The 25,599-nt window shown below is 37.1% G+C and overlaps 1 protein-coding gene across 3 annotated transcripts in view; it reads right to left on the bottom strand.

Moving 5' to 3' along the window:
• Positions 1-3,009: 3,009 nt before the first annotated feature.
• The window catches only part of PRPF40A (pre-mRNA processing factor 40 homolog A), a 45,440-nt gene continuing 22,850 nt past the window's right edge, over positions 3,010-25,599 (bottom strand). The window contains exons 12-26 of one of the 3 annotated variants that reach the window (XM_084643830.1): positions 25,376-25,440; positions 24,500-24,664; positions 20,148-20,256; positions 17,845-17,995; positions 15,924-16,057; positions 15,411-15,525; positions 15,157-15,248; positions 14,859-14,975; positions 12,981-13,118; positions 10,468-10,563; positions 9,537-9,623; positions 9,348-9,444; positions 9,187-9,248; positions 5,898-6,032; positions 3,010-3,745 (exon numbers count right to left, since the gene is read on the bottom strand). In XM_084643830.1, coding sequence (XP_084499956.1) covers positions 3,653-3,745; positions 5,898-6,032; positions 9,187-9,248; positions 9,348-9,444; positions 9,537-9,623; positions 10,468-10,563; positions 12,981-13,118; positions 14,859-14,975; positions 15,157-15,248; positions 15,411-15,525; positions 15,924-16,057; positions 17,845-17,995; positions 20,148-20,256; positions 24,500-24,664; positions 25,376-25,440 — 1,656 coding nt within the window. In that variant the 3' untranslated portion in view covers positions 3,010-3,652. Of the gene's footprint in view, positions 3,746-5,897; positions 6,033-9,186; positions 9,249-9,347; positions 9,445-9,536; positions 9,624-10,467; positions 10,564-12,980; positions 13,119-14,858; positions 14,976-15,156; positions 15,261-15,368; positions 15,526-15,923; positions 16,058-17,844; positions 17,996-20,147; positions 20,257-24,499; positions 24,665-25,375; positions 25,441-25,599 lie in introns of all 3 variants that reach the window. The other 2 variants (XM_084643829.1, XM_084643828.1) reach the window with 2 other exon arrangements.

Below are 25,599 nucleotides of genomic sequence, written 5' to 3' on the forward strand. Positions count from 1 at the left end.
ACTTTTCAAGGTAGGTGTACCATAAACAAAAAACTTAAATACCTTAAATGTTTACTGATCAGTCACTAATTTTCATAAAGTCTTACCCTGGTCTAACTTCCTTGATAAACATTTCAAATCCTATACCCTTTGATTAACAAGCATTTCTTATTGTAGTACAATTGATAATAGATCTTGAGACACTGTCATATAAAAAAAAAGAATTTGCTTTTCTCAGCACTTTCATGCATAGTTCAAGCTGCTCTTTGAGTATAAGGTTTGTATTTACCAAGGCTAGGCACCCTCACCAGCAATCCATATCCCGTGAACAGATTTAATTAATATCTGAGTAAGAAAAACAAAAATCACAACACCTAAATAGACAATTCACCCCCAGGACTTTTTTTCTTCCCTTCTTCCCCCATCTCAAAAGAAGATTTCCAGTGATGCCAGGCAAAAATTGATTATGAGAAATACACTGCAAAAGAATAAAAATGTTGTAGCACATCTATTTACACAATATTTCTGCAGCAAAATTTAATCTATTAAAATAATAAAATGGCAGACAAGTTATTTATGGTGGTAGTGAATAAATTATGCCATAAATGTAATAAGGGGCATAAGTGATAACACAATTTAACAAAATGTGGTAAAGCTCAAATTTAAGAGAAAACCTCTTGTAACCAAACCTTAAGCCCTTTTTCAAAAATTTAAATTTAACAAAATAAATCCCCCACCCTGCAAAAAAAAAGGGGGGGAGGGGAAGGGTGGATTCAAGATAGCCCTGCAGAATAGGCGGATTCAAGTGAAACTGACTACGAACGGGAAAGCTAACTTTCAGTCAACCTGATCATTGTGCAAAAGAGACAAATAGCAAATCAAACACTGAGTTAGAGTTTTAAACATGCTTTGTTTTAGTAATCAATAGCATTATTAATAAAAGGAAAACTAAATTTACTTTGCCAGTAATCCCTATAATTTCAAGACAACTACAGAATCTGAAAGCAAGGGATTGTGATGCCTTTTGAGAAGAAGAAAGACTAAGACTGAATTTTGTTGTTGCTGTTTATGAGTAGATGGGAAGTGTTCTGCCTGTGGGTATTTCTATCACACAAGGAAGGAACAGTCCCATCCACTGAAAAACATGAGGCTGCAAAAACTTTTTTCTGAGGGGGGAGGAGATGGGAGGAGGAAAAATACTTTTTTCCTCAAGATCAGAAAACAAGCTGTGCCTTGCCAAAACAGATTTAAATGAGATTGTATTTCCTATTGGGAAGATTTTTGCAAGATCTGATTGAGAAATACAAAAGAAATACATTCCATTAGAATAATTTACAGTTACATTTTTTATTTTTAATGGAAAAATAAAGACAAACCTTTTAAAAGTAATATTTACTTAGAAACATGTTTCTTCATGTATACTATGCTAGGCAATAAAAGTATTTTACACAAATTCTAATGTGTTTTCAAAACCATTATTACCTGTCAAAAATTCTAAACTAATTTGCTACCTTTAACATTTCCTCAAATCTCTGTCAGTGTAAAACCAAGTATTAGACGTGATGAACTGTGTACTATCACCCCAAAATTTTGTGTTTTGTTTTTCACTATAGAGTTAACCTAATTGTTACAATACCAATGTATTTGCTTTTTTTAAAATATAAACACAGGAAAGTGAATTTTACAAGGTTAGCAAAATATATATATTTAAAATCTAACTGTAATTTTATATAGCCATATACCCATGATCAGCGCTCAATTCCTGACACACAGACTAACCTGCAACTTTCCACACTTTGGATAGTTGCTGGGCATGGTGCAGAAATATGGAACAGTCCCACTGCCAACATTTTAGTTCATTTGCAGTTTTTTGGATATTTAGCATGAAACATTTTATTATATATAAAATACAACGTATTTGAATTCTTTACCTCAAACCCTTCCTTGGCAAAAGTCATATAAGGTATTTCTTCAGTAACGAGTGATTCACAGGTATGTTACGTAGTGATGGATGACTAGCGTTTCTAATGTTAGATGTGTATACTGAATATTCTTTAGTACAAAAACCTGTCATTTCCTTCTTGAATATAGCAGACCAAGTATGTCTCTAACCAATATTTTCTTTCAACTGAAAAGTTTCAGTCTCAAAGAGCAACCTTAAAAAGTGTGACTCACTTACCCATCCTACTGAAAATATTCTGTGTGAATGCTGCAGTTCTAGGCATTGATCTTAAATGGGCTTTTTAGGCATTCATGTACTGGTAACATTTGTCATATGTATTAGAAAAAGGGATTAATACATTGAAAAGGAAGCTAAACTCTGTGCACAGTCTTCAAAATAAAAATTGAGTGAACACATGTTGCTTAATTCCATCAATCAGAGCTGTACAGAGTATTTAAAACTAGAAATAAATACCAGTACACGCTAGAGGACAAAATTTAATAATTGATAAAAATGTACAAAAATATTCCAATCAGAAAGGTTTCAGAATGTGTACCACAGTAGTCAATACTTGTCACTGAATAGGGAAAGTAGAACTTTTCCTCAAAGCAAAACTGGTCAGAGGCTACCAAAAGGAGGGAGGAGGAAAAAAAAAAAAAGCTGAATTTTTAAAAACAATACTAGTTTTTTTTTTTTAGGGTTTTTTTTTTTTTTCTTTTTTTAAAGAAAAAGGTTTAGAACAACATTGATTTTCTACATTAATATTGCAACAGCTATTTAAAATTTGGTGGTACATTCTTCAGCAGGTCCTTAAGGCAACATATTGAAATTAATTTACAAGTTGATTTTATGTTAAATTTTCTTATCAAGATAAATGCTGAAATAATGCCCTCAGCCATTTTAACATATATATATCAGGTTTTACTTTAATAAAAGTGGTGGCTATTTTACAGCAGCGCCCTCTAGTACCACTGTAATGAAGGGCCTAGCAGACTTCCATCGTAAACACCTATTTGTAAGGGTTTAAAACTTTACCATAAAAATTCACTCCAAGATGAAACTTGACATAGAAAGTCTCAGCCAGGACGTCACATTTTTTGTTTAATACAAATTATCAAAACCATAAGTTTGGCCAGTAATGTAGTGCACAAAGCAATTTCCGTTTCTGGTGCTTCTCTGTACTACTATAAATCAAGAAATGGATTCATTATTCCCTCTCCATTTCCCTCCTCCTGCCAAAAAAAATTAAAAACAAACACACAAAGACAATTAAACCACAAGAAACTACATTTTGAATCTTTCCAAAAAGGAAATTTAGCTTGTCTCCACTGGCCTGTAAAAACAGGTTTAGCACCTTTCCAGAAAGGACTGCGTTTAAGACATGGATTGCTAGAAAGGTGCTAATACTTTCCCTGGCCAGAGTAGGCAGGACCCAGAGTCAGAAGTGAAACAACTTCCATTCATCAAAGGGCTCGAGGGTGTACAGAATATATATGCTACCTAGCAAGTCAAGAACAGAACTTCAACTTTAACTCTGAATTTCCTGTTTTTTCTAGATTTGATGCCAGGCCCTATAATGATATTACTTGAATGCATTTATTTATGCAGTATCATTAAAACCCACTGTTATTTCAACAATGGAACTCAGAATATCAGAACTCATGTCCTGAATTAGACATCAGTTTCTTTTATTAAATCCTACTGTAAATGTATTTGGTATAAATAATGTTCTTATTGATCTTCATCCAGTTGTTCCAAGAGGGTTCTTCTCTGTTTTTCTAATTCCCCTTCGCTCAGTTCACTGCCAGATGTATCCCAATTACCCTGCAAAGAATACAAGAACACACCGTAATTCACCCACAGCAGTTATTGCATGTGTTCCAATACTGCTTTCTGGCCTTCATTAGGAAATATAGCTAGAAAATCAAGGGAATACATTCCATATTTAAAGGAACTGACAAGTGAAGCAATATAGCATGAAAACATTTGCTGAATTCTAATCCTACATCCCACAGTGCAATATGTGATATACTTGTGTGCAGCTGTTCTCAGAAGATAAGCATCCCAAGGAGGGTCTAAACACTAGATTTCTTGTCACAAATTTTTCATCACTGCTACCAATATTGGTAGCAACAGTGAAAGCTCTGGAGTAGACAACGTTCTAGGTGACAGCTTGTGTTTTAACCACCATATTGTTTAACCCTGCTATGGAGCACGTCTTCACAAGTACTAAACCTGGGCCATAGTTTACAACACTAAAACATCTTCCAAATTTATGTCAGTTTCAATATTTTTTTTTTTAACTGAAACAGTTTCCAAACAAATAGAAACATCTTTATTTCAACATGTTTGAAACACAGTCTGATTTTTTAGTTCAAACCAATTTTCATTTAAAAATTGCCTTTAATTTTATTAAATAAAAGACCCTTTAAAATTGTCAAAATCAAAATAAAAAATTTCAATTTTGTCAAGATAAAATGTTTTATTTCATCCAAAATGATTTCCCAATGTTTTGATTTGTCAAAAGAAAAAAATAGTTATTGGTTTGCCCAGAAATCTATTTCCCCCCACCACAAATTGACAAACCCTCCCTCCCCTCCCCCCAAAAACAATCAATTATTCACACAGCTCTATTCAGAACACCAGCAGCTGTCTAGAGCCGTATCCACACTAATGCATCCACCATTAGTCTACCAGTAGAAACAAGAGTGGGCGATTTTGAGCAAAAAAGCCTAATGTAGACAGGGCCTGACAGATCTTGGGTCCATGTTCCCAACACAGTATGTCCCCCACCCCATAGGATGTATGGTTGGGATTTTCAAAGGCACCTAAGGGTGTTAGATACCAAAATGGAGTGTTCTAGGAGGACACATCCCAATGAATTACCACTATCTCTGTGGGGAGGAGGGTGAGTGAGTTCTGAAAGACTTCTGTCTGTGAAAGGACTGAACAACAGGGTACAGTTGAAACCTACACATCTCATTGACAGCATTACAAGATTCTCCCTAATAGGAGCCAACAGTGTTGAGCTTGACAGAATTTCTCATTCAGTTACCTAACTCCCTTAGTCTCTTTTGAAAATCCAGTCTATATAGTCTCCAAAATACAAGTTACTCAGAATGGATGCTATAGCTGAATGTGGACCCTGGAAGTGCTCTCAACAACATTCTTTGCCTTCAAAAAGGCCCAAGAACCACTTACCTCCATTAGCACTTTCTTCCACCACTGGTCTAGCTCCAGTGCAGCTCCACCAGTGCTAAAATCAACAGTGGGGAAAAGGACAGCTACACCCAGAGATGAAAGATTGTTCCATCAAATCTAGTCTGTCAGGTTCTAGACCAGGGTAGTCAATAGGCAGATGGCGGGCCAAGTCTGGACTACCAAGCCCTTTTGAATGGACCTCAAAATCTTTTTTATTTACTTATCATTATCATAATTTTTTTATTATTATTTTCTCTGGAGCCTCGACCTTGACTATACCTTGACTAAGAAATTTGGACCTTGACAAAAAATAAGTTTTCTACCCCTGTTCTATACTAAAAGATCAACAATGTTTAAACATGAATACAATCGTAGCATGCTAGCTATGTGGACTATGGCCCAAAACCCAAATGTTTAAGGAAAGTAGTGGAACATCAGTGTACTTCACTTTCAGTTTTGGGGTTTTTTTGGCACCAAATCATTAAAATACAGCTTTAAAATGAAAATGTGACATCTACACAAAACCACATTCAGAATTACTAAGCTACACAGATCCCCAAACAGACAATAATAATAATTTTAAATCTTCTTGGAACAGTAGGTACATTACAGATAAAAATCACTGTAAATAAATCCTTAGCTTATAAATTAGCAAGCTACTCTTTAATTAGTTGTATATTTTTATGTGGCTCTGTAAAGCTACCATATTGTATTTAGCCAAAATAAAATAAAAAACCTCACAGACATTACACAAAATGAAACCAAAAAAGCTTACAGAATCTTTTCCAGGCCGTTTTTTAGGAGGAGATTTATGCTTTGATTCCGATCTTTGTCTAGGTCTATCCTTTTCATTCTCTCTCTCTTTTTCTTTTTTATCCTTTTCTCGTTCAGTATCAGATTCTGGTGAATCCTGTGTAAATAAAGTCAACAAATGGGAAAAATTCTTAAAGCTTCAGAATATTTATTTTATTAACTTGTTGTATAATGTACACAGTGAGTGTACCCACACCTCAGTACAACTAAACTCTGCAAAGCTCCATTATCGGGTTACATATAAGCAAACTGGCTTATTTAACATGTTCTTGTTTAGAACTAACTAGCCAAATACCATTAACACAGCAGAAGAAAGCCAATACATAGACAAATGCATTGACAAATGATTTAAAAAGAAAGATAGGTAGGCTAACGTCAACTTGAAACATAGCAACAACTAAAATGGGCAGAGGAACACTTACCCTACTCTTCTGCTTTTTAATCATACATATGAGGGATTAGGTCACAAGAGATGCTAGAGCCCTACAGTGGGACTAGTGTAGAGCCCTGCAGTGGGACTGGGATCCCACAGGTCCGCAGGACCCACACAAGGCTCTACTAAATGCTTCCTGACCAATCAGGTATTTTTGCAGAAGTCATCTATTCAATACGGCTTTTGCAAAGGGTTGATGGTGTATTTCCTGGCATGGGGAATGGCTGGAAAGCCACATCTCTATAGCTAGCTGCTGGCAGAGGTCATACCTGAATACTCTTGATGTTTTGCAGTAATAATAATTACACTAGGGTGCCTACAGCCTTGGATAGGAGCATTTATTATTTAAATCTAAATAAATAAATACATACAACTGAAATGTTAAAGCAACATTGCTTTCACACTGATCACTGGCCCTCCTGTGGCAGTTAACACAACGGTCTGATTTGTTGAATCACCAAAATTGTATGCCACACACCTTACTCAACAGTGTTTACCCCATATGAGGACCTCTTGTGAGGGCTACCACTCTCAAAAGAGTACAGCTAAATTTTGCAACTTCAGAAAATACAAAATCATAAAAGTACCCTGTGTTTATGTGACAATGTGACCACCTTAATTTATCAGTAAACCCAAAACACTTCCCTTCCCCATGCCAACAGGCACTCACCAGTCCTGAATCTTATACAGAAAGAAAGGTAAGATAACAGCTATGTTGTCATGTATTCTGAGTTCTTATATTGCTCTAATCAACATTGTATCTGAGCTCCCAAAATAGCTCTGGAACATGAACAGACAGGAGGGAGTGATCCCTGGCATGAGGCAAGAGCAAAAAAGGACTCCCATCTCCCTATGGCTGCCATAATGACAGTCCTGAGGGTGGCCATGGGGGCAATCAGTGAGCACCAAACTACATCACTCTAGCAAGATTTACCCTTATAAATAAATTTAGACCTCATAAGCAAGGCCTTATAATACTCAGAATTGAACCCTCAGAAATGGTGTACTTTAAAGTGATGTGTGGAGAACAGGAAGTTATTGTTAAGCTACCAGTACTCCTCATTTCTCTGGTTTCATGTAATGATATTATAAGGCAAAAGGGCTGATTACAAGTACCTTCAAAGATTAAGTGAAAAGCAAGAGTATTAAGTGTATTCATTGGCTAGCTCTAGAATAAAAAGTGGGCCGTCAATTAATTGCAGTTAACTCACGCGATTAACTCAAAAAAATTAATCACGATTAATCGCACTGTTAAACAATAGAATACCAATTGAAATTTATTAAATATTGTGGATGTTTTTCTACATTTTCAAATATATTGATTTCTGTTACAACACAGAATACAAAGTGTACAGTGCTGACTTCATATTACTATTTTTGATTACAAATATTTGCACTGTAAAAATGATAAACAAAAGGAATAGTATTTTTCACTTCACCTCTTACAAGTACTGTAGTTCAATCTCTTAATCGTGAAAGTGTAACTTACAATGTAGATTTTTTTCCTACATAACTGCACAAAAAACCAAAACAACGCAAAACTTTAGCGCTCACAAGTCTACTCAGTCCTGCCTCTTGTTCAGCCAAATGTTAAGACAAACAAGTTTGTTTACATTTACGGGAGATACTGCTACCTGCTTTTTATTTACATCACCCAAAAGTGAGAACAGGCATTTACATGGCACTTTTGTAGCTGGCATTGCAAGGTATTTATGTGCCAGATATGCCAAACATTTCTATGCCCCTTCATGCTTCAGCCACCATTCCAGAGAACATGCTTCCATTCTGATGACGCTCCTTAAAAAAAATAATGTGTTAATTACATTTGTGACTGAACTCCTTGGGGGAGAACTGTATGTCTCCAGTTCTGTTTTACCTGCATTCTGCCATATATTTCATGTTATAGCAGTCTCAGATGATGACCCAACACATGCTGTTTGTTTTAAGAACACTTTCACATCAGATCTGACAAAACGCAAAGAAGGTACGAATGAAATTTCTAAAAATAGCTACAGCACTCGACCCAACGTTTAAGAATCTGAAGTACCATCCAAAATCTGAAAGGGACAAGGTTTGGGGCATGCTTTCAGAAGTCTTAAGATGCAAAAACTACAGAACCCTAACAACCAAAGAAAGAAAATCAACCTGCCGCTGGTGGTATCTTACTCAGATGATGAAAATAAACATGCATCGGTCTGCTCTGCTTTGGATCGTTATTGAGCAGAACCTGTCATCAGCATGGACGCATGTCCTCTGGAATGGTGGTTAAAGAATAAAGGGACATATGAATCTTTAGTGCATATGGTACGTAACTTGCAATGCCAGCTACAACAGTGCCATGCGAACACATGTTCTCACTTTCATGTGACATTGTAAACAAGAAGCAGGCGGCATTATCTCCTGCAAATTGTAACCAAACTTGTTTGTCTGAGTGATTGGCTGAAGTAGGACCTAGTGGACTTGTAGGCTCTAAAAGTTTTACATTGTTTCATTTTTGAATGCAGTTATTTTTTTTGTACATAAATCTACATTGGTAAGTTCAACTTTCACGATAAAGAGATTGTACTACAGTACTTGTATTAGGTGAACTGAAAAATACTATTTCTTTTGTTTTTTACAGTGCAAATATCTGTAATAAAAAAACAAAGTGAGCACTGTACACTGTGTATTCTGTGTTGTAACTGAAATCAATATATTTGAAAATGTAGAAAACATCCAAAAATATTTAAATACATGGAATTCTATTATCGTTTAACTGCTCAATTAATCATGCAATTAATTTTTTAATCGCTTGACAGCCCTAATAAGCTGTACTTACAGACTTGTGTCTTCTCTTTTTGTTTTTCTTCTTATGTTTTTTTGACTTCTTGTAACTTCTCTCTACAATACAAAAAAGTAAGTAAGTATCAATAAAACATTAAGACCCAACATTATCATGACAAAGCTGGTTTCAACAGAGGAATGGGGAAAATATCTTACCAGATTCTGCACTGGAAGAACGATCAGAAACTGATCTAGATTCTGAGCGTTGCCTCTTCTTCTTTGAATGGCTATCATCATCATCAGACTCTGAGCCCTTTAAACAGAACATTTTGAGTTTAATATTAGCCTTGCAAGACAATGTGTTGTAAAAGTAGTTTTCACATATTATTCTAAGAAAGGTCTTACCGAACGGGAGCGAGACCGTTTTCTGTGATGCTTTTTAGACTTTTTAGAATGTTTCTTATTCTTTGAATGATGATGTTGACACTCGTGCTGTGGTATAAAATAATCCAAACATTATAATTGTTTTAAAGAACATGCTGTAAATTGACCAATTTCTTAGCACCAGCCCAAAAGACACACTCATGTTCACAGACATCAATTTGTTAAAACAATGTAACATTTGAAATCTTACTGTTTGTAACCTTTCCTAATATGCAACATTAAATTTAATTTTTAAAAAATGTAAAGAAACGGTCATTAATACACCATTAAAGTTGTAAAATCAAGCATTAAAAGAGTCAGGAATCATTTAGCATCACACTTTGAAAATGGATGCAAACCTCTTATGTTTCCCATTATGCATATTTAGTCCTGCATTTTTTAAACATTACTAATTTGAATGCCCTCCCCCCAAATCTGGCAAAGTATGTACTGCTCATTAAGAGCAATTTAATGCCAAATTTGAAGTTTCAAAATTTCAAATTTAAAATCTCTTTAAAATAAATAAATAAATAAATAAATGAAATTTTAATAAAACAAGTTGCAGTTTACTCTTTAAACTACATCAGCCTGCTGAGCCATCTGTAGCTCGAGACAGATTGAATTTTTGAAAGTATTATAACTCAAACTCTACACAGATAAGAAAATTTTATCCCAAAAGGTAACTATTTCAGAATGTGGTGTATGAAAAGGGAAGTTAGATGAAAACAGCTCCATCACAAATAAAAAAATAAAACACATGAAAAATAGCTTAACCATAATACACTTCATTACTTTCAGACTGAGGCTTTAATATTTGTGTCACAAAATAAGAGTTCAGTACAGTTTTGGAAAGTTTTTTTTCCTTACAAAAAACTGCTAGAAAATTGCTATGAAAAACAAATTTAAAACCTACCTCTAGTACGTGTATAAAGTCTTTAAAGATTCTTTTTCTTTCAGATTCTAGAGTGATGTCTTCAAATGCTGGTTCCTTCACAAATCTATCTCTGATCTATATGAAAAGGAACACCACAAACTTGTCAACTGTTGGAAATGGGCCACCTTGATTGCATTGGCCTCATTAGCACTACAAAAGTAAATTTTCCCTCCCTTGGTATTCACCCCTTCTTGTCAACAGTTGAGAATAGGCCACTTGCACCTTAATTGAATTGGCTCTTTAGCACTGATCCCCCACTTGGTAAGGCAACTCCCATCTTTTCATGTGGTATAATATATATTCTGCTTACTGTTTTTTTCCACTCCATGCATCTGATGAAGTGGGTTTTAGCCCACGAAAGCTTATGCCCAAGTAAATTTGTTAGTCTCTAAGGTGCCACAAGGACTCCTCGTTGTTTTTACATAATGAAATATTACTACAAAGACAGACAGACACACATACATTTAACAATGAAGTAAAACAAACCATCTCATAAATGGAAAAACATATTTTACTGCTACAGGGTGAATTTACCTCTCACCCCAACAAGTTCATGTATACAATGTGCTCCACACTTCCAAATGTCCAAAGATTAAGATGGTCATATTCAGGTATCTACCTATGTTTCTTCTAAAAGGTTTAGACTCATTCTCATTTTTTTTACATGGCTAACAGTGAACATCTTTAACAGTTCACTTCTGCTATGCTTAAAATAAGTAGTGTTCTGACCCCACTTAAAACTTAAGCTCTCTCTCTCTCTCTCTCACACACACACACACTAGAAAGTCAGCTGAACACGTCCATCAAACAATGCATTTTTCCTACATTTTCTTTCCAATCATTCTAAGTGTGTGAAATAGCAGCTCTCTTCTTTAAGTCTTGCCATTGTAGTCAACAATTTGACGAGCTATCATTTGACATACCACTATTAGCTTGAAACACCTATCATACAGCAGATTGTGACATCACTTCATGTACCAGATGTGAAGGAAAACAAACTTCATATAAAGAGATAGATATGTTGATGACAGAGCAACAATGGACAAGACAATGGCAAAGGAAATGCAGAGAAAAAGCAATATGATATTTAATGGGGTTTTGATAAAATATTTTGAAGTTTTCCATATTCTTGCAATGGTTCTTCACACATAGCTAAACAATTGATGCTTGTTGTTTTATGATGCACCCAGATGTCGCATCCATGTGTGCACTAAAAATTATTAGAAGTTGATTAAATAAAGTAACTGAATGCTAAATACAGCTTTGGAGAAAATTTGTACAACTAATTCTCAGTTAAAGAGCATGCATTTTTGCATACAAGACCTCTAAAAATATACTCTGTTGCTTGAGATGCAAGAGGGCAAAATTGTTGAAAATTTTTAGACAATTTTTGTGCTCCTGTCAACGTATCGGGCCAAGTTCTAATCATTGAACATGTGCACGCAGTTCACAGTGGTTTCAAGGGAGCTGTCCCTTTAGCCACTTCCACCTTAATTGAATTGGCTCGTTAGAACTGACCCCGCACTTGGTAAGGCAACTCCCATCTTTTCATGTGCTTTTACTTTGGTATTTTGATTCAAAAACATATACTAAAATTGAAGAGCAATGAAACTTTAAATATGACCCAGAATACACTCTTTGAAGATACTTTCCACAGCATTTATTACAAATTACATTTATAGCCCAGTTGCTACTTGTATATATTTGAGGAATTTTACTAACTATTTAATAATTAAAGAAGTGTATATTAAAAGTATGTTATATCTGAATTGAATGAGTATCTATGAACATATTGTATTAAGATATTGGAGGAAATGATACAAGTGTTTACCATTTGAGCCAAAGTGTTTCACCCAACTGTACTCACATTTCTCCTAAATTCTAACCTCAAAACTTTGGGCACTGTATAAACCTCAAATATTTTAATGTTTTTCATTACAATATTTACAAATTTTTATTAAAAAAAGATATGAATACTATCCATATAATTATGGTTAAAACAGATGTTGCACTTTACCAGAATGCAACCTATGATGCAGAATAATCAGTTAAATAAACAGCAAAGTGAACACCTGCTATTAAAACAGATCTACACAGAAGAACTTCCCTGCCAGAAATGTCTTATGAAAACGAAAAAGAGCTACATAATGGTCTGAAACTTTTTTGTATAAGCATCACCAACACTATAGGATTTTTAAGTACTTATGGTGAACTGCTTGCCTTTCACACAACTGTGTCCTGGGAACTAGATTTTTAGAATAATCGTTTCGCCAGTTAAAAATAGTACTGCAGAATAAATTAATTACCTCAGTTCAGTGGAAATTCTTTTAAAAGATGGGAAAGAACTATTTTCATGTGTGTAAATTATACTGATGGCAATAACACGGAGCTGGAGCCTATGAGATATGAGAGCTTATTCATAAAATATCTGTATGCAAACCACACCACTAACAAACAATATTTCTGATAAGGTGAAAAGTGACAATACATACATCCTCCCAGACAGCATCCAATTCAATTGGGGGTGTAGCTTGTTTTAACATGCTCTTGAATGCAGACTCTTTCCGCTTCATTTTGCGAGCCTCTTCTTTCTCCCGCTCACGTTCACGGGCTTCTGCCTTTTCCAGCAACTACAGAAAGTAAGTCATGAAATCATTCAAGTGACAGTAACATCCACATAAGGAAGGAACAGTAATAATTAGGTAGCATGTAGTTTTGCCTCAAGACATTTCAACTTTGGTATTTTTTACCATTTTGTTTGTGCCTGTTTACATTATCTGCTCCATTACTCAACCTTAAATTTTATATTTGTTCTTTTCTCACAAAGCCTCAATGAAGTCCACAGCCGACACAATAAAGCAGTGGTCTCCAAAGTGGGGTGCGCTGCAGGAGGAGCACCGCTGTAGGGGGGGGAGAAAAAAAAAAAAAAAAAAGGAGGCAGCCCCGAGTCCTCCAGCCCGTGGAGAAGCAGGGGCAGCCGCGCAGCCAGTGGCTGGAAAGAAGCAGTGCCTTCCCCTTCAAAGCCGGCTGGAGAGAAACAGCGCTTTGAACAGGAAAGCACCGCTTCTCTCCAGCTGCTGGCTGCGTGGCTGCCCCTGCTCCTCCCGAGTCCTCCGGCCCGTGCTCGCAGGGCTGCATTCCGAAAGGGGCTTTAGAGCTGCAGGCCAGGGCCCCGGGGCCCCCTTAGCCCAGGACCCTGAAGCCCCTGCGTTCCGGGTGGCCCTGCCTGCGGGGGGGGGGGGGGGAAGAGGGGGGAGCAGCTCCCAGAATTGTGGCCATGGGGGTGGTGCTGCACTGCGCAGAGCCACCTGCACACCCCCTCCACCAAACAGAAGCTGCCCCAGGTAAGTGCTCTGCACCTCCTGCCTGCCCCAGCCCTGAGCCTCCTCCTGCATCCCCACCCTAAGCACCCTCCCACACCTTAACTCCCTCCCAGACCCCGCACCCCACCCTGAGCGCCCGCTGTATCACAAAGTGTTAAACCAAGATTTCCAAAAATAAAGCATATTCCATCACATTGCTCTCACTAAAAATATTAATAATTTATTTAGTGAGAGCAAAAAGGTTTTTTGTACCAATAAAATAAAATAAATTTTAAAAATATTGTTTATTTCATCTCTATCTCATCGTTTTTCAACTTCTATTTTTTGTGTATGTTTTATAATTTACATAATATATTAGTACAGTAGTACATGTATATAATTTATACATAAATAAATATGCATATATTGGGGGTGCATGCTCAAAAAATTTTTACTGATAGGGGTGCGCAATCAAAAATTTTGGAGACCACTGCAATAGAGAATGATTGTTACAACTTGCCAATGTTGAATGTAAGTTCATTAGGAAGCATCAGCTTACAAATACAAAGACATTGTTGAATCCCTACTCTACAGTTGTACTTTAGAATGGATTATTTAGATTTTGAACAAGAACTGTGCCTCTCCAATCTGAATTCTCAAAACTGGCAATATCAAGAAACGCACCCTTAATCAGCAGCTTATTTTACACACTATATTTATCAAAGTACTCATAAAACACACCTAAAATGATGCAGAGAAAATATTTCAGTTTCTGAGGGCAAGTCTACTTTACTGAGCTAGATGTGCTGTTGTAGCATGTCTGGTGACGACGCGCTATGCTGATGGGAGAGTGCTCTCCTGTCGGCACAATTACTCCATTTCAACGAGAGGCAGAAGCTATGTCAGTGGAAGAGCATCTTCCACTGACATAGGGTGGGGTGTGGTTGCTGTAACTTACATCACACAGGGGGGTGGCTTTTTCAGACCCCTGTGTAGGCAAGCCCTGATAAAAACAAATTTTCTAAAACAATTTTCTTAATATGAACATAAGGGAATGTTAAAACTTACACTGTTGAAAGCCAGTTTGATATTTCCAGCATCTAAAGTGGTTGCTCTTTTAGTTGAACTGATGACTGTAACAAAGTCTTCAAAAGTAGTATTCACTTCAACCAGAAATCCTTTATCCTGCAAGAGAGTTACCTCCTTGGCACCAGGTGGGTCAGGAAGTCTCACGTTAGCGCTAATGCACACTGCATTAGCGCAACGTGAAATCCCAACTCCCAGAGTCAAAGAGTTACATTAGCAGTTTAATAAATGTAAATGATAGATTTGTTACTCTTATTAAGGAAAGCACATTTTTCCTCACCTTTAAGATGTCTTTTATTATCTTCTTTTCATCATGGTAACGTGCTTTCAAATCTTCAACATAAAACTTGAAAAGATCAAGTGCAGTTGATCCTAATGAAAAAACTAGAGAAGTCAAAAGCTAGCTCTAACCAAAGAGCTGCACTTTTTAAAAAATAAATTAGAAAATAAACATCACACTTCTATTTTGCCCCAAATCTACAGTCTCTGTACCTGTATCACTTTCTACATTGTTGGAAGAGGAAGTAGTCTTACCAGGCTGACCAAGCATGTTAGTAAATCTGATGTCAGAACTTATGGTTGGATACAACTCCATCCAGGAGGACATTGAATGTAACTGCCCATGTTCATGTAATTCATCCAAAAATAACTGCAAAATAGGATGGAATAAAAGTGTCCGTTTTCACATATTTGAAAGTGTGCTTTCACATACTTCATGTTATAATGATTGAAAGAAACACTATTAAAATTGAAACCTAATCATTTGTTAAAAAACACAATTAAAAAAATAATTTCAGTCACAACACCTGTCCCTGCGGTCCCTCATCCCCTCTTCCGACATTCCAATTACATTTTCCTACTTATTAAAATGTGTCACTCCTTTCATTGCTATATGGGGAAACTGACTTACTACACACGGGAATATGTAATTATCCGTATATTTTAGACAGGCCAAGAAAACCTAGTACCCTTACTTTAAAAAGACTGTATGAAAGTCTGGAATATTTGAAAACTGTTAGATTCTAAAGATAAAAAAGTTGCACCAACCTGAAAAGATTCTCTATTTTTACGTTGTCGTCGCCTTTCCCTAAGCAAACTCTTTTGTTTTTCTTCTTCCTCTTCTTTTTCCAAAGCTCTGATGTGTTCTTCAAAACAAATCAGTGCATCTTCTTTATCCATATCTAGAAAGGAGAAAAGAAAAGGTTTCTGACTGAGAAATTTCTTACCTGATAATTTTCTGTTAGCAGCTTCTCTCCTCATTCATCACTAAAGTGTAATAATGGGAGGGCATTATCCAGTAGTGATGAAAGATAGAAGCTACACAGAAGAATTGAAAGATCCTAGTCATTAACGAATACAGGACTTCCATAAAGAACACTGGGCTGAGGAGAAGAGCACTTATGTTATCGCCCACATTGCCAAAGATAGCCATGAAACAGGGAAGACTGCATAAGGGATATTTGTCAAATACTTCAAATAAATCTTCCCACTATATTTGCCCTTTTCCAATCTATAAAGAGGAAATAAGGACAACCCAAGGAATTAGACCAGTGAGCTTAACTTCTATACCTGGAAAGATACTGGAGCAAATAATTAAGCAATCAATTTGCAAACATCTAGAAGATAAGGTGATAAGTAACAGTCAGCATGGATTTGTTAAGAACAAATCGTGTCCAACAAACCTGATAGCTTTCGTTGACAGGGTAACAAGCCTGGGGAAGTGGTAGACGTAGTATATCTTGATTTCAGTAAAGCTTTTGATACAGTCTCACATGACCTTCTCATAAACAAACTAGGAAAATACAAACTAGATAGAGCTACTATCAGGTGGGTGCAAAACTGGTTGGAAAACTGTTCCCAGAGAGTAGTAATCAGTGGTTCAGTCATGCTGGAAGGGCATAACGAGTGGGGTCCCACAGGGATCAGTTCTGAGTCTGGTTCAATTCAATATCTTCATCGATGATTTAGATACTGAAGCTGGGAAGGATTGTAAGTGCTTTGGATAGGACTAAAATTCAAAGTGATCTGACAAACTGGAGAAATGGTCTGAAGTAATTAGGATGAAATTCAGTAAGGACAAATGCAAAAGTACTCCACTTAGGAAGGAACAATCAGTTGCACACATACAAAATGGGAAATGACTGCTTAGGAAGGAGTACTGTGGAAAGGGATCTGGGGGTCATAGTGGACCACAAACTAAATATGAGTCAACAGTGTAACATTATTGCAAAAAAAAGCGAACATCATTCTGGGATGTCTTAGCAGGAGTGGTGTAAGCAAGACATAAGAAGTAATTCTTCCACTCTACTCCATGCTGATTAGGCCTCACCTGGAGTATTGTGTCCAGTTCTGGACCCAATATTTCAGGAAAGATGTGGACAAATTGGGGAAAGTCCAGAGAAGAGCAACCAAAATGATTAAAGGTCTAGAAAACATGACCTATGAGGGAAGATGGAAAAAACTGGATTTGTTTAGTCTGGAAAAGAGAAGACTAAGAGGAGACATTATAAGAGTTTTCAAGTACATAAAAGGTTGTTACAACGAGGAGGGAGAAAAATTGTTGTTCTTAACTTCTGAGGATAGGACAAGAAGCACTGGGCTTAAATTGCAGCAAGGGAGACTTAATTTGGACATCAGGAAAAACTTCCTAACTGTCAGGGTGGTTAAGAACTGGAATGAATTGCCTAGGGAGGTTGTGGAATTTCCATCATTGGAGATTAAGAGCAGGGTTAGACAAACATCTGTCGGGAATGGTCTAGATAATACTTAGTCCTGCCACGAGTACAGGTGACTGGACTAGATGACCTCTCGAGGTCCCTTCCAGTCCTATGATTTCACATAAGTTGCTGGCAGCTGTCATTTAGCAGTTGCTGATTTGGCAAAAAAAATTTAACTATTTATAATCATCACTAAACCAGTTCCACAGCCTCTTCAAGAGATTCCCACTTTTTTTTTTCCCCCTCCTTACTCTGAAGTTCTTCATCCTCTGCAAATGTAGGATTGTCCATCAGATACTGCTGGGCCTCCGACCAAGTGGTAGAGTATGTTACATTAGCCATGTTGTCCAAAATGTTTTTCAAAGCCTCCCAATTCCTCTTTCGTAACTGCTTGGCTTGCTCCTGAAGCAAGTAGTCAGGGCGAAATAAATAAATAAATCAGCCATGCATTGATTTTCCTTGAGTACCACATCAGATAAGATCAAGTATCACCCTCTGATTATATAGAAAGAAAATGACAAATTTTGGACACACAAACAGAAAATAATATATACAGATTTTAAAATCATCTGAATTCATGGCCATACCACCTTGTACATAATCTTGTCACATTCAGAGCTGGCCAAAACTCAGTTTTCACAGGAAATTTCAGTATTTCAAAATTTGCCCTTTTTTTCCTGATTCCCTGAATAGTAGCAATGAAATTGGCAAGAATCATGTCAATTTCAATCAGCAGCTCCCTGGGCTTCTAGGGTCCATGGCAGCTCCACCATGCAGACTGCCTCTGGGCTAGAGACCCCAGACCTTCCAGACTACTGATGATACAGTGGTGGCACTCTTCTTTAAAGTAGGGATGGAAGCACACACAAAATGTTACCTTATCTCAGGTTAGCTAACCCGCAACAGCTAACTCAGGTTAAAACAGCAGCAAAGACATAGCAATGATGCTTTTAAAAATCAGATTAGCAGCTCAAATTAAAGCCGATAGGGGAATTTGAGATTGAACTTGATGAGTTAAAAGCCAAATTGCTGTGTTTTCACTGCTATTTTAACCTGAGTTAGCTCATGTGGGCTAGCCCACATGAGCTATGTAAACAGACCCTAAAGCAGAGGTCTCCAAACTGTGGGGCGCGCCCCTCTGGGGGGCATCGAGGAACATTCAGGGAGGTGGGAAGGGAACACCACTCAGCCCTGCCATGGCCCCAGATCTGTTATGGCCCTGCCCTCTGCCACATTGTGGCTTCACATAGGCTGGGGCCTGGTTGCCAGCCTCCACAAAGGCCCAGCTGCAGCTCCACTCCTAGCCCTGCCCCCTCTTTCAGCTCCTGGCCACGGCTCCATTCCCAGTCCAGAAGCAGAGCCACACCTGGCCACAGACCCAGCTGCTGGCCACCACCAGGGCCTGGCTGCGTCTCTGCTCTCTCCCGCCCACAGCCTTGGCCACTGGCTGCAGCTCCATCCCTAGCCCCGCTCCTGGCCCCATACCCACCCCCAGCTTGGATCTCTTACCCCTGTCCTCACCCCAATCCACAGCCCCACTCCCAGCTCCGGCGTGTGTGCGTGTGCGTGTGTGTAGTAAGAGGGGGCACAACCCTCAAGAGTTTGGGGACTACTATCCTAAGCATATATTTACACAACAGCTGGGTGGTGAATTCCCGACTCAGGTTGAAATACATGTGTTAGCTCTCATTGAGCTAACATGCTGAAAACAGCAGTGTGGACGTGACAACACAGGCAGCAGCTCGGGCTAGCTGCCTGAATACAATCCCACCTCATCACTAAGGTACATACTTGGGTTGCTAGCCTGAGCCACTCTGGCTATGCTGCTATTCTTAGCATGCTACCTTGAGCAGAGTTAGTAAATGGGTGTCTTCCAGCTGCTGTGTAGACATACTGTAAGAGTGTAAAGAACCAGTGCTGAACCATGGGGCTCACTGTGTTGGGGGAGGAGCTGCTTTTCATAGGAAACCTAAAACTTAGGTTCTGACCACTTCTAATCCGCAAAAAGCATGATCATTTTTTTGCAAGAATACGGACCTTAACCCTAGAGTTATAGATAAATTTTATTTTAGTGAAATTTCTATCTAAATTCTCCCTACATTTTTAAACTATAGACATTGTTCTTCAGTTTGTGCCTTAAAATGTTGTACAGGGTTAACTGTGCATACTATATATATATAAAAAGATCAGATTTTCAGCTATGTAAATGGAAACATGCAGATGTATACCAGCTGAGGCTCTGGACCATAATTTGTTTCAATATGTAGTATAGAGTATGAGAAAGCACTTTTGAACAAAAGCCATTATATACACTTATGCAATATCCACATTGAGCAGATTGTTCTTTGTGGGAACATGAAGTTAATAAGCCTATTTCAGGGAAATGATAATTACATACTGTACAATGTAAAACAGTTCTAGATGGGGTTTCCTAAGTCACTGGCAAGAGAAAAGTTAGACTCAAAACAACCTAGAAAATTCTTTACTTTCTTCAATAGGTTCAGATTAAATTGTTTTCTCTGAGATAAACCTTGAAAACTAAAAGAAAAATTACCTTTTCTTTTTTAGACAGAAAGAACAAGACATCTTCATAAATTTCAAGACGATCACGCTCTGATATTGCATTCCAGACCTCCATTTCACCAAACATTTGTTCAGCTTTTCTGTATATAAAAAATCCACCAAAAGAGATACATATACTCACTTATTGGCGTAAACTGATTTAAATATAGCGGTGGTAGTCTCTACATAAAGCTTCACATTTTAGTTGGAAACATTCAGGTAAATCTCTCTCTTTGGGTCAAGTGGTGTGGATTACTTCAAACAAGTTTATTTACTTCCAACTATGCATAAAGATTACATTTTAGTTATTTCCCTGGACAGTGAACAAGAATTTAAGAAATATGTATCTTACATTAAGTTAATGTAAATATTTTAATTCTACGTCACAGGTAAGAGCTCAATAAAAATAAGCCATCCAGTATGTAAGCTTTTGCCTAACCTCATAGATTGGAAGGATCCATGAGAATGAAACCAGAGAAACTATGAGATTTAAGGGAAAGCAAGAGGGAACCATATGAGTGGCGTGAGGGGTGGGGGTGGCATTTGCTGTAAAATGATCTGAGACTAGTGGTAATGGCTTGGCCTGGATGACTCTGTTTGGGCATCCAGGTGCAGCCCTTAACATCTATGCTACATCACTTGCACGAGCTCCCCATTATTGACTTCCAGGTAAAGTTAAACTGGTGCATCTTTGTGGTTGACACTTACATTGGTTTAGAGTGCCCCTGCTAAATAACAGATGTAAGCCATTTTTAAAACGATGTAAGAGAATATCCATACAGAAAAGTTGCACTGTTTTAACTCAATTGATACAACACTGCACCTTTAGTTAAACTACTGCAACTGTATATGTACACCAGGCCTTAGTCTGCTACAGCCTGGAATTGGTGATGCTCAGAACAGAATACAAGAGTCACCTGTTTTACCAGTAGCAGTGTGTGGCAGCACTGAAAGAAACTAAAGTGTGGATGACTAATTATCTGAGGTTTTAGGAGGCAGGGGGTTATATGGTAATATTGGTTACAAGCCTAAAGACTGACAGGCACAATATACAAATCCCAATTAAATTTACATTTACTATTTTTTCCCCTCTCTCTCTCTCTCACACACACACACACTTACTTCAATTTAATTTTAGCTTATAATATATAGTAGGTCAGATTAAATAATCCAAGGGTGCCTTTCTAGCCTTAAAATCTGTATTTTGGCTTCAAAGTTATCAGCACATGCAAATAAACAGGATGAGTACTGATTGCATTTGGTACTATGTTCCTGTGTAACTATGCAGCCAATAAAGTACACATTTTCACACTTAAACTAAATCCCACTATCTTCACAACTAGCAGAGCTAGAAACTATTTTTAATATACACACACACTTAGAATCTTCAGAACACTGAAAGTCCTGAAAAGGCTCCAAAATTTAAGACATCTATTTCCCTGTTGCTCAGATTTTAATTGTTCCTATTAACAAGAAGGCTGCAACAGATGAGGGGTGGTGGAGTTAGATTTTGTATTTGTATTCTTACAAGTCCGAGAGAAACAAGCCAATGCAACTCCCACATCACTGGAAGACATTCACATTTTTTAGTGGTCTATTAACTTGTATTTATTGCTCAAGCAAATATGTTCACCTAAATAAAAAGTCAGAAGTAAAGAAGGCCTTTGGAATTGACATAACTGTTTAATTAGAACAAGTTAATAGTGCCACAGGATTCAGCAATGATTTTGCTTTGCGCTCTAAAATGTTTTATAAAAACTGTACTCCACATTGATCCTGGGGCCAACTGTTTCATGTGAATACTAAACCAAGATTCACATATTAATCCATAAAATCAAATAGAAAAGGAATACCAACGCACAGCTTTCTTTGCTGAAGGGAAAAGAATAAATTCACGTTCATAACTACCATCACAAAAATTACGAGACTAATTCATAGGCTAGAAAAAGAAGTTAACAGCAATGATTAGGGTGTGGGTACCATCAAGTAATCATGCTCAGTTGGAAGTGCCACAGAAAATAATGTGGAAGTTTACCAGGTAAGGCTACCCACTCAGAAGAGGTGAGTAGGAATAATTTCCCGCCCCTCTAAACTCGGTCTACTTTCACATTTGAGAAAAACGACCAGCACTGGATTTTTGCTTTGCCTTTCTGGATATTTAATAATGCAAGTAAGCACTCTTACTACTGCAAAAATACAAATGCACTCTGCACTCTATCATCATGCGAAAATCATTAATCTCGGACAACATACAAACTAACAGAGTTCAAACAGCAGCTTTCTGGACAGGGTGAATTAGAATACTAAAAAAGAATAAATCATAAAGATTAAAAACATTAAGGGTGACAACAGGTTTCATGCTATGTTGTGATTCTCCACCAATACAATTTCATTGCAAATTTATATATTTTAATAATAGATAGTTGTAACATCTAAGTAGGAAAAGAAGCTTTATAAACCAAAGTTGTCTTTTTTTTTTTTTTAGATCAATGCTTTGTATTTGGCAAAGAGTTGGCTTTAAAAAAAAAAAAAAAAGAAAGAAGAAATATTTAGCCTTCTTTCATGCCAAAATGGCTAAATCTTTGGATCTGACAGTACACCAGAAGAAGCAAATTCACAACCAGGGCCCCCTGAACTGACAACCTCTGCATCTCAGAATCAACTACAATTTACATTTTGAATTAAAAGCTAAAAAGTTTATTGCTTTCATTGTTAAAAGGAACACTGAAGGCTAATGAACCAAAAATTAGCTCCATCTGAAAAAAATTCCATCAATCTGCTCTAAATCTTTTGCTGATAACTTCAGCAAACTGGGATTCTAGAATCAATTCATTTGATGAGGTATAATAAACTGTACAAAAGACTTGTTTGTAAAAGAGCAGTTTGTCAGTGATCTGCATATCATTTTTAAAATTAAATATTAAAATATTCTTCTGCAACAAACCAGCATAAAGAAAGTTGTTTGCAATCTTCTGCACTGAACTTACTGCTCATGAAACTGCATCATTTGTGGCATCAGGAATACCAGCAATGGCAACTGGGATCAGAAACTATTTTCAGATTAGTTTCACAATTTATACATGACAAAATTTTTCCCACTCTGAACTCTTATGGTTATAGGTCAGAAAAATAAGTTCTCCTTTGACATAACTCTTTAATTTCTATAATGCTATGTTTTTATACTGATCGTAATGACATTAATTTTTACATGACACTGCCAAGTAACTAACAAACAATGTAACTAACCTCAGTTTTATTCCTATTATATATTTCTTTCATTATTGTGAGAAAAGAATTGTAACTTGCCTGACTCGTTCTAGTTATCAGCCTGGTGATATGGGTAAGGCCACCAAGGGCATGTCTGCACCAAAGCTTACTGAGTGGCAAAATAGGATATAAATCGACAGTGTTAACGCATGCTGTGCTCTAAGTGTCTGTGTGGACCCTACTACCGTGCACTAACAGTTTCATAGTGAGCACTGCACGTCAATGTGCACTCGGGAACTTTTAGAGCGCAGTAGCAGGGTGTGCACGTACAGTTACTCCGTGGCCTGCCCGAGTGTTGCACAAGTGCTTGTGCAGACGTGCCCTAAGTATTCTATTGTTTTCTTGAACAAAAAATGAAATTTAACACCATACTGGGAAATAGAAGGATTAAAATTTAATGTATAGGAAATAATATAATAATATGGAGATATACCTATCTCAGAGCACTGGAAGGGACCTTGAAAGGTCATTGAGTCCAGTCCCCTGCCTTCACAGCAGGACCAAGTACCGTCCCTTATTTTTTCCCAAGATCCCTAAATGGCCCCCTCAAGGATTGAGCTCACAACCCTGGGTTTAGCAGGCCAATGCTCAAACCACTGAGCTATCCCTCCTCCCGAAACCACTGAACTATTGTGTTTATTTTTAAATCAAAATATGGAAGTGTTTTGTCATGTATTACCTTCATTTCTAGACACTTGAACTCAAATGCTATCACTCTATTTATGCCCCATAATACCTGGTCCTACAACAGATAATTAGGTTGGAAATTAGTGCGAAAAATCCATACTCCTGAATGACATAGTTAAACCAACCTAACCGCCGGTGTAGACAGCACTAGGTCAACAGGAGAATTCTCCTGTTGACCTAGCTACCACCTCACGGGGAGGTGGATTACCAAGCTGACAGAAGAAGCGTAGGTCGTGTCTTCACTGCAGCACTAAGCGTAGACAAGACTTTAGATTTTTCAAAGACGAAACATTATACAAAGGTTCAAGTTCACCAGAGACCAAGCCAAGTAAATTTAAGGTTGAACTTGAAACGGAGAAGGGTCATTGTGGTACATTAAATTGATCTTACTTGTATCTTGTTGTAGATGTCATCTTTTCATGGTTTTCAAGGAAACGTTGAAAGGATTCTTTAGCTTCTTTGTATTTTGATCTTGCTTCTTCTTTTTCTTCTTTCTCTGTCTGGACTTTGTAAGCATTAAAGGCTTGCTTTTTTTCACTCAACTTTGCCAATGCACTGAACAGCAAGAAAAACAAGATTTTAAGTACACAAAATGGGAATTAGAAAATAAAAGTAATAATGCCAATTTATTTACATACAGAATAAAATACAAACACAAAAGTTAATAGAAGTTTGGTGAAACAAAGTGAAGCCTACACTACAGAACTAAATTAATACTCAGGCTATCATATCTGCTTTCATGTCTTTAAATAAAGTCTATTAAGCCAAAATAACTTTTCTTATAACATACTACCAAATAGCCTCATGAGAGGTCTTACTTTCAGGCTGCATTTTGGACATTAAATGTAGAGCCAAATTTTAAAGTCTGTTCAGCACAGAACAGCTCCCAATGAGAGCAATGACCTCTTTTGAAAATATGGCCCTAAAAGTTCTCAGCATCTCCATTATAACAAACATAAATATGAAGATTTTTAAAAATGTGAAGACCATCTATTAGTTTAACTCTAGTTACTACTGCTAATACATCTTTTCTTTAAGACCATGTACCATTCCATTGTTCATTGGTGAACATATTCAGCTCCTAAGGTATTTTGCTACTTTAGTAACAGGTCAGACTCAAAAAAGACAATTGGTTTGGTGTAGGAACTGTCAGTATTTGATCAAATCCCATTTCAGTGCTCAAATATGACACTGATGAGGGCAAAGCATATATACATTAAGTCTGTGACAAACAATGAAGATTAAAGAGAAGAGAGGAAGCAATACCTGTATCTAGGATCATTAATGATCATTTTCATAGCTTGCTCCCATGAGGCATTGGATGGTACACGCTGTGAAGACATTAAATCAATAATGTAATCACTAGATTTGGTACCAACATACTAAGGTGATACGGTTTCTTTGGAAATACTGATAAACAGACTAGATTAAAGTATTTCATTTGTGTGGTGAGGCACAGCAGACTTCTCACTGATGTTAACAAGAGAGCT

The sequence above is a fragment of the Lepidochelys olivacea genome, assembly GCF_965140295.1.
Source record: "Lepidochelys olivacea isolate rLepOli2 genome assembly, chromosome: 11".
NCBI classification, from domain to species: domain Eukaryota; kingdom Metazoa; phylum Chordata; order Testudines; family Cheloniidae; genus Lepidochelys; species Lepidochelys olivacea.